Below are 10099 nucleotides of genomic sequence, written 5' to 3'. Positions count from 1 at the left end.
CTGCAGTGAAATTTAACAGAGTAAAATGTTCACAGATAATATTAACAGGGGTTCCCACACCTTGATTCAAATCAAGGACCTTTCAATGACTTTCCAGGACCAATTTGCTCAAATATAATGCAAATTCAAAAGACTGAATGCCATATTTCAAGCCATGTATGCTGAAATATTCATTTTCCGTGCATGACATTCATGCGCTGATTCAATGAAAACTTCACTTACACTCAATGTTTACCAATTCACCTGTGAGAAGGTGGCATGCATGTAAAGCAGCTACACACACATTAACTATGTACAGGAAACGCTAGAATGCAGTGCTGAACAAACAAACAAATTTCGTCAATAAAGTCTACAGGAGAATGACTGAACTTTGGTAAAAGTAGAAGTCAGCATAGGCCCTGCGGAATCAATGCAATTTAAAATGAACTTGTGCTGGCAAAATAATGACATGTTGCCAGCAGACAAAGTAATAATAATAATAATAATAATAATAATACACATATGCATATACACATACATACATAGACAGAACAGGGGAGCAAAGCCATATTGTGACGCCGGGAGCGTAGCGAAGGATGAGACACAGAACCTCCGAATTCAGCAGACGTCACGTTTAATGTGATACAAATATTGCGCAATACAGCGCACGTTTAACATAAACAGACACGGCAACGTGTAGACATTAGACAACGACGAGCACAAGACACTGCGCGAACGCACATTAAATAGACAGACCACATCAACCCCACGTGATGACGAGACGAGCCACAGGTGAGACGGATAATGACAAGACGCACCCGCACCCACGGAGCTACACTGATGCAGACGAGTAGACACAGACAACGTTAACACACGCCCCAAAAGGAAGGGTTCGGGGACCGTAGCGTGACAGACGCCCCCACCAAGGGCACTACCCGTCCCGGGGTGCCAACAGGACCGAGTGCCCCGAACCCAAGTCGATGGGCGGATCCGAAGCGCCCAGTCCTGCGTCTGGGAGGTGACCGCCCTCGGTGGAGAATCCGCCACGAACAGCCTAGAACACCCCCCCTGGGAAGACCGGGGAAAACACGTTAGACACATTTAACGGGACATTTACAAACACACAAACAGGAACATTAACACACAGAGGCACGAAAGGGAAAAGGAGATTAGGCAGACATACGGGAATACATACGAAAACAGGAACGGACACACATGACAGTGGCGCCAGGCTGCGCGCCAGGAGGAGAGCGATCAGGGGAGAGAGACCGGGAGCTGCTGGGGCTGCAGGCGCTGCGGTGGGCGGTCCTCCTCCTGCCCTCGCTGCAAACCCTCCTCTGCTTCCATATCTTCCTCACTGCCACGGCTCCAGCTCATGGGCTGCCCCGAGCTGCCACCCCGGGAACAGTCCATGTCGCTGGCTGGGGAGTGCTCGGGAGATGAGCCCGCCTCTGGAAACCTCCTCCTCTTCACCGTCCCGGCGGACAGTTCCGAGGGGGGAGGGCTCTCCTCTTCCTCCTCGGTATAGGAGCCCTCTTCCTCAGGGTATGCGGAGCACTCCGACGGAGGGTACTCCTCCTCGTCATACTCCTCTCCGCCTTCCTCCACGGTGGTAGAGGGACCTACGGGCGGAGGGATGTAGCCCTCCTCCTCGGTGTAGGACCCCTCCTCCTCACCGTAGTCTATGGTGGGATCGGAATACACTGATGGAGGGTAGTCCTCCTCCTCCCCGCCGTAGTATTCGGTTGGGGCGGAGCACACGGAGTGGGGATAGTCCACCTCCTCCTCTCCCTCGCCATAATCTATGGTGGGTGCGGAGCATATAGAGGGTGAACTGTCCTCTTCCTCTTCTTCCTCGTCCGGAGAGTCCGCCCCCTCGAACTCGCTCTCGGGGGTCTTCTCCGTGGAGCAGAGCTCAAGGGAGCCTACCCGCAGAGGTGAGAGGTCCTTGGAGGGAGAGGGGTGACGCTCCTTCCAAAACCGCACCACGGTCTCGCGGAAATAGTCCGCCAACTCCTCAGTCCTGGCTTCCCGAGCCCGAAGCAGCATAACCGCACATAACGGATCCTGCTGCATCGCTTCGAGGGTGACGGGGGCTCCGCGGTGCTGTGCAGGGGAAGAGGCGTGGTGGTAGTTGCTGGGCCTCCTCCCCTTCTTAGGTCGGGTGGTGTAGCCTGGCATGGTTTGGTGTCTCTTGTCGGCTCGTCGTTCTGTGACGCCGGGAGCGTAGCGAAGGATGAGACACAGAACCTCCGAATTCAGCAGACGTCACGTTTAATGTGATACAAATATTGCGCAATACAGCGCACGTTTAACATAAACAGACACGGCAACGTGTAGACATTAGACAACGACGAGCACAAGACACTGCGCGAACGCACATTAAATAGACAGACCACATCAACCCCACGTGATGACGAGACGAGCCACAGGTGAGACGGATAATGACAAGACGCACCCGCACCCACGGAGCTACACTGACGCAGACGAGTAGACACAGACAACGTTAACACACGCCCCAAAAGGAAGGGTTCGGGGACCGTAGCGTGACACATATAATGAAATTAGAACAATACATTTCTTGAGATCTGGTGTGAGATGATTCTAGCACTTTTTGAGTTTTCTATTTCTTAACAAAGAATAATATGATTTAAATTCATTCATAAAGCAGAGGGCCTATTACCCTTCCACTTACTGTAGTAAATGTGGTATTTTGCGACTACATTTATGACATCAGAGAAATCCGGATCAAGTTTTCTGCATAAATTAAACTATCAACATCAAAAGAAGGAATGTTAAGTTTGAGGTTAATCCCGTTTCTAATGTCCATGCAAAAACAAACAACAAAAAAAAAAACAAATGCTCCTGGAATTCCTCTTCTGACTTACAAAAGGCACATGAATCCACATCAAGTTCAAAAATCCAAATCTTCTTTCAACAAACATGGCTACAGGATCTATCTTATTTATTATTTTGAAATGAGTCTCTTTCATTTTAAGATATTTGACAAATTTGGAATGAGCAAAAGCCAGTGTGGTTTTATCATTTGTATTGGGATGTTTCTTGAAAGAATCTCTATTATATTCCTAGTAAATCTTTTGTCGCATACCATCATTGATAATCTTGTTATTACACTTGATGTCAACTAAGTTACAGTCATTCACTTTTAACGTGGGTATTGAAACAGTCACCTCTGAATATAAAATGACAATTTTGATTAATTGAATCAATGCTTTGCAGGCTGTGACGGTGGGTCACCCCTGGCTCAGACTTCACAACCCACTCATTTTTTCTTCTTCCGGCTTTCAAGAGAGGCGGTCGCACTTTATCTCTGCTCCTGCACTCCCTCCGTTCTGCCCTGCTCAGCTTAGATTCTCTGTCTTGTCTTAGTAACCTGGCGTTGCTCTTCGAATTTTTCAAAGAAAATGGATTTGATCAGGTGGTCTCTCAATGCAATTGGCTTTTTTTTTTTCCACGTGGAGTCATGGTTTGGGAGAACCCACATGTCTGGACAGACCGTCCTCATCTGGATATGTGTTTGGCTCAGGGGGGACGTGGCGTAGTTTGTGTCTTGCGCCTCTCTCCCTGGAAGATGTTGAGGATGGTATTTGGAACTTTGATCACTGGGGTTCTGCCGATTGGATTAGGTCAGGTATCACCAAATGGCGGACCGCGGTCCGGATCCGGACCCGAACGCCGTCCTGTCCGGACCCAATCACATTCCTGATTAACTGGATATGGACCCAAATGCCAAAAAAATTTATTTTCAGACGAGTGTTACGTTCACCACCCATTTGAGTGTTACGTTCGCGCCCCCCCCCGCTTAACAACTTTCGTTCGCCACCGCGGATCCGGACCTAAGGTCTGAGCTATCTGCCAAAAATGGACCGTGGAAAGATTTAATTGATTACCCCTGGATTAGGTGTTGCCCTGGTGTATCGGGAAATTAAAAAGTGGGGTCTGAACGCCCACGAAAATTGCCCAACTTGATTGATGCGGTGGGTAGAGCTGTTGGAACTGTTGAAACACACACTGTGACTTTTAAAAAGCTGGATTTGATCATGGATGGAATCAATGCTCTACGCGTAAAGTTGGATCAGTTGGGAGACCGCTGACTTAAGGGGAGTTTGTGTGTTCAAACACTCAAGGACGAGCTCCCTGCTAAATTCTTCATTCATGATTATTTATCTGCATTGGCGCCCAAACAAATTTCTCCCAGAAGGTCGCCGTCTTGGTTACCTGCTCCTACCCCCACACAGAGACTGTCAGAGATGGCTCTCGCCTTCCACCGCGAACTTTGACACAAAAACTGTGTGCCAGGCCTCTGGGCCGCATCCTTAGGTGGTCCATACCATACAGACGCACACAGCGCAAACCCTGGGTTATGGTTCAGATCACCACCATCGAGAGCCCAAACATAGCCAACCCCCAGGTGATCCCCAGCCAGTATACTTGGCCGAGGTATTCAGCTCTGCGAAGGCAGCCCAGCTATCTCCTCATCGCCCATGGGCTTGTCCCAGGAAGAGGAGTGGGTAATGAGTCAGAACGTAAGGGAGGCTTTAACGCAGGACAGCGAATGTGTTCACTAAATGCGATCTACGCAGCGCCAACAATCTAATCTGCATTAGAGAGGGGGATGAGTGGAAAACAGCATTTAGTATGTCCACCGGACACTATGAGTACAAGGTCTTGCCATACGGCTTGGCTTCTGTTCCGTCTTTTTTTTCCAGATGTTTATTAATGAGATCTTGAGGGAGTACCTGAATAGATGCGTTGTTGCTTACATCCATGACATCCTAATCTATTCACAAACCTTATACAAATCAAAATCAAATCAAATTTTATTTATATAGTGCTTTTTACAACAGTTGTTGTCACAAAGCAGCTTTACAAGTGTCCGAGTCCAAGTCCCCAGTGGCAAGGAAAAACTCCCTAGTTTTTTTGCATGAGGAAGAAACCTTGAGAGGAACCAAGACTCAGGGGGGGAACCCATCCTCCTCTGGCTGATGCCAGTCACCATGACAACAATTTAAAGAGAGAGAGGAAAAAAGGAAAAGAAGTGAGGTATAAATAAAGTCTATCTTGATGTAGATTTATAAACATGAGTCCTTTATGTAATTTCTGTTTAGTTCTATCCATCATCCTTTATCCATCATCCACACTGGTTAGTCAGGGCAGTGGGTTGATCCTCCATCATATCTGGTTAGGCAGGTGGTGGCCGGCCCAGGATGGATCTGTGGAAAAGCTCGTCTTTCCTCATCTCAGTGTTCCTTGAGTAGGCGGGCAGCCATGTGGAGAAGATAAAACAGGAAAATTAGCTCTGTATAAGGATATATACAGGACAGATGAGATTATAAACATTTCTGGAGTGTGGCAGCAACTCTGGCAATAAATTACTAATAAATGCCTTTATTAAAGCCTAGCTGAAAAAGGCAGAACCAGAAGGTAACAGACTTGGTAGCATTTTGAGACATTGGCATCAATCAACTGCACTGTCAACAAACTTGAGTGACAGGATGAAACCACTAGCACAATGGAAGAAGAAGGCTTAGCAGGTGTTTGAAGACCTGAAGCAGGCATTCATTTCCGCCCCAGTGTTACACCAACCTGATCCTAGTATGCCCTTCATTGTGGAGGTGGATGCTTTGGATGTGGGAGTGGGCGCAGTGCTCTTACAACGCTTCAAGAAACACAGTGTGCTGAAACCCAGCGCTTTTATTCCAAAAAACTGAACCTGGCTGAGTGTAACTATGGAGTTGGAGACCATGAATTGCTGGCCATGCGCCTCGCATTCGAGGAGTGGAGGCACTGGCAAGAGGGGACATGACATCCATTCACAGTCATAACTGACCATAAGAACTTGGAGTATTAAGGTTAAACACTCGCCAGGCCCGTTGGTCTCTGTTCTTCTCTTGGTGGAGTGAGAAATCGACAGAACCATCGCTACAGCTAACCTTAATCCACAATGTCCGCCTCATCGCAAGTACGTGGCGCCGGCTCAGTGCACTGCTCTGATCAGCTGGGCACACTCGTCGCTAGGGATGGGACACCCAACATCACAGCTGCTGGGGGTGCGTTACTGGTGGCTGGGGATGCACCGCGACATCATGCGGTACATAGCCTCCTGCCCAGAGTGTGCAAGGAGCAAGGTGCCACGCACACCACCTGCCGGTAACCTGATCCGCTTACCCATACCAAAGCAACCGTGGACTCACATTGCACTAGATTTCATAACTGACCTGCCACCCTCAAAAGGGAACACTGCCATCCTAGTGGTGATTGACCTAGCGGTTTTCTAAGATGGTTCACTTCTTATCCCTGACCGGCTTACCCACAGCGTGGGAGACGGCGGACCTTCTCTTCTGAAATGTGTTCAGCAGTTCAGTTTACTCAAGGACATCGTCTCGGATAGAGGCTCGCAGTTTACATTTCATGTATGGGGGGAGTTCATGGCAAAACTAGACATCACTGTCAGTCTCACCTCAGGTTACCACCCGCAGGCTAACGGGCAAATGGAGCGGATCAACCAGGAGCTGGGGAGATTCCTACGTGCGTACTGCAGTGAGTACCCAGATACCTGGAGCACATTACTGACCTGGGCAGAATATGCCCAAAACTCCCTTGTTCAGTCCAGCACAGGGAGGACCCCGTTTGAGTGCATGCTAGGCAGTCAGTTTCCCCTTTACCCCTGGAACACGGTAGAGGTGTGCCAAAAAATCGATTCATATATCAAAAATCGATTCTCATTTACTACGATTCAGAATCGATTTTAAGTCCCAAAATCGATTCTAAGTCGTGGTGAAGTCTCGCGTTATGCAATTACAAAATTAGGCAATACTTTACGCAGCAGGTTCTGGGACACATTCGTGCGGAAAAGGTTCAAAACAGATGGAGGAAAGAGATATTCAACCTGCCCGGTCTTCATTTAAGGCAAAAATATGGGTCCATTTTTTTTACCGAATGCCGGGGAAGACCGAACTGGACACAATGTAGCTCGTGTGCAAGGCGTGTGTAACGCGGTGAGCACGGGAGCGTTAATATAGAGAAGGGTGAGAGATAATATAGAGAAGGGTGGACCCAAGTGCCGGCTCGCAAGATCAGCGACCCAGAATGAACAAACAAAACAACACGGAAGACTCGACGCGAGAGAATAGAAACCAAAACCGTGAGGGCACGGAGTAAACAGAATAAAAAAAAACAATGCAGAAAACACAACGGGTGAAAAATAACACTCAACCGTAGAGAGACGGGAGGAAGAAACAAAATATAAACAGTAACTAAAAGTAACTACAGCGCAGATAAATGCAATGCGAAAACGAAACCAAGGACGCCAGCAGAAGTAACTGCAGCAAAATAAAACCCTTACCAAAAATAAAGGCAAAACGGATAGGAAGAAATACAGGATTGGGAAAACTTGAGATGGGTCAGGAAGCGACGCAGGAGATAGATACTCTAATAAGTAAAGAGAAAGCATAACAGAGAGAGGTGGCGAGACACCATTAAACGATAAGCAATCACAGAGAAAGCAGAGACTGGCTGAGAACGTACGGTTACGCCGGTTTAGTCTGGGACTGACTCTGGTGCCCCTAGCGACAGCTGGGGGAACTGCATCTGAGCCAGCCCTGATAGCTTGCAAAATGAAGCTCAAGAATTTTGGTAACACAACAAAAACCATTTTATTTTACCAAAGCACTTTATTTTTGTTAATTAAATGTGAAAGACACTTAATTTAATAAGATCATGCAGATTTTATAGACTGAAGCAGACATTCTTATAAATCAAATCGTTTTTTGAATCAAAAATCGTTTTGAATCGAAAAATTGATTTTGAATCGAATCGTGGCCCCCAAAATCGGAATCGAATCGTGAGATAGTAAACGATTCCCACCCCTAGAACACAGCCTCATCAGATCAGCCCATCATAAAAGACTGGTATAGGAAAGACTTCATCACAGCCATTGCAGCTCATCAGTCCCTTGACTTCTTGGCCCTAACTGTGCGTTCACACCGAAAGCGATAAAATCGCTCTCCGTCGCCGAGTCGCCAGCATCGCGTCGCGTGGGGGCGTGTCCAACATCACGCCGGCATGCAGCACGTGACATATGCAAATCACGTTTTTAAAGCAGGACGCAGTATTTATTTTAATCTATTGATTACAGGACACACGATTATAAAGGAGTGCGTGTATAAAACATAGTGTGTGTATAAAACACATATAGTATATAAACCTAAAATGTTTATGTATTTTTTTTACTTTTTACCCCAGACCCGAAGATCAAACAGGAATTAAAAAAATCATAACCAATAATCGGGTATACGCTAATTTATTGCAGATGTTTTTTAACAAATGAACAGTATTCCCTCCAAAAATAAACATTTTGTACTGTAAATAAACAGGGACACATCGTAAATTGCGGGACATGCAGAGACAGCCACTATTAATCTCTCCTCCATTTTGCAATCGGAACAAATAATCAGTAGGAACCAAAGTCAGAGGTGCGGTTTCGGAGGAGGGTGCAAACATACTTTCTGATTGGTAGTCGCCGCCGCGCGTCACTGCTCATTTGCATAAAGTTGAGCCAAGCTCAACTTGTTCGCGTCGCTCGAATCGCTCACGTCGCGTCGCGTCGCTGGGTGTCGCTCACTCTCATTGAAAATGAATGACTTCCGGTCGCCGTGTCGCTCTCGTCGCTTTCGGTGTGAACGCACAGTAACAGAGACATGGATCACCCCAGAGAACTCTGCTACTCCTGCTGCCCTGTCATCTGCATTTTCCTTCTCGCACTCTCCAAGACAGACTGGAAGGGGAGGTGGCACTGGATTGCTTCTGTCCAGTTGCTGGCGCTTTACTCCTTGCACTTTCCCACAAATTACCATCTCAACATTTGAGTATCATGCTGTCACTGTATGCTTCCCAACCACACTTCACATCATTGTTGTTTATCGTCCACCCTGCACCCTAGGTAACTTCACTGAGGAATTGGACACACTTCTGAGCGTTCTCCCTAATGATGAAACTCCTCTTCTTCTGCTTGGTGACTTCAACCTCCCAACAGATAAACTACAATCATCTGGCGTTCTTCCTCTGCTGTCATCATTCAACCTCAACCTCACCCAGTCTTCTCCAACACACAGAGCAGGCAATGTCTTAGACCTGGTCTTCACTAGACCACCTGCAGTGATGGACATTGCAGTAACTCCTCTCCACTGTTCAGATCATCACCTTGTATCTTTTTCCTTATCTCTTTCTCCCCACCGTCACACCCTTACTGCTACAGGCACTACCACCATCCGTCGTAACCTTCATTCCATCTCTCCATCAGTACTTGCCTCTACTATCACCACAACCCTCCCGTCCCATGACTCTTTCTCTTGTCTCTCCACAGACACCGCCACTGACACTTTATTGTCCTCCCTCTCTTCATCTATTGACCTCTTATGTCCCCTCTCTTCCAAACCTACAAGATCCTCCCCACCTGCTCCTTGGCTCTCGGACACCCTACGTAACAACCGACGTGAACTGAGGATGGTTGAGAGCGATGGAGGAAATCGAAGCTTACTGCTGATCTTCGCTTGTATCAGTCTCTCCTGTCCCTATTCTCCATGGAACTAACTTCTGCCAAGACATCATTCTACAGAGAGAAGCTGGAGGCATCTACATCAGATCCATGCAAGATGTTCAAAATCTTCTCTTCTCTCCTCAATCCCCCCCCCAACTCCCACTTCTCTTACTGCAGATGATTTTGTCACCTTCTTTGAAGAGAAGTAACAATACGATTCGCAGCACCTTTTCCCTAGTCCCTGTGCCCACTGTGTCCCCTCCTACTCCTCCCTTTTCTCTAACCTCCTTCTCTCTTCTCTCAGCTGAGATGGTGCTTCAGCTGCTGACATCCAGCAGTCCCACCACATGCCCTCTGGACCCCATCCTATCCACACTCCTCTAGACAATCTCCCAAACTCCTCCCTTTCATCTCGACCATCATCAACAACTCCTTATCTTCAGGAATTGTGCCATCATCATTCAAGGCGGCTAGGGTGGTGCCAATCCTAAAGAAACCCAACCTTGATGCCACCAACATCAGCAACTACAGACCGGTATCTCTCCTCTCATTCCTTTCATT

The 10099-nt window shown here is 47.4% G+C and overlaps 1 protein-coding gene and 1 long non-coding RNA gene across 2 annotated transcripts in view; one reads left to right on the top strand and one right to left on the bottom strand.

Moving 5' to 3' along the window:
• Positions 1-4954: 4954 nt before the first annotated feature.
• The window catches only part of LOC143478176 (uncharacterized), a 27070-nt gene continuing 21925 nt past the window's right edge, over positions 4955-10099 (bottom strand). The window contains exon 3 of the long non-coding RNA XR_013121707.1: positions 4955-5249. This is a non-coding gene — a long non-coding RNA (uncharacterized LOC143478176). The remainder of the gene's footprint in view (positions 5250-10099) is intronic.
• The window catches only part of LOC143478173 (uncharacterized), a 7191-nt gene continuing 2286 nt past the window's right edge, over positions 5195-10099 (top strand). Inside the window, exon 1 of the mRNA XM_076977136.1 lies at positions 5195-10073. Coding sequence (XP_076833251.1) covers positions 8635-9591 — 957 coding nt within the window. The 5' untranslated portion in view covers positions 5195-8634 and the 3' untranslated portion in view covers positions 9592-10073. The remainder of the gene's footprint in view (positions 10074-10099) is intronic.

This window comes from Brachyhypopomus gauderio, chromosome 16 (assembly GCF_052324685.1).
Source record: "Brachyhypopomus gauderio isolate BG-103 chromosome 16, BGAUD_0.2, whole genome shotgun sequence".
Taxonomy (NCBI): domain Eukaryota; kingdom Metazoa; phylum Chordata; class Actinopteri; order Gymnotiformes; family Hypopomidae; genus Brachyhypopomus; species Brachyhypopomus gauderio.
Note: the sequence above shows the minus strand (reverse complement) of the source record. Positions and strands in the feature narration are given on the sequence as shown.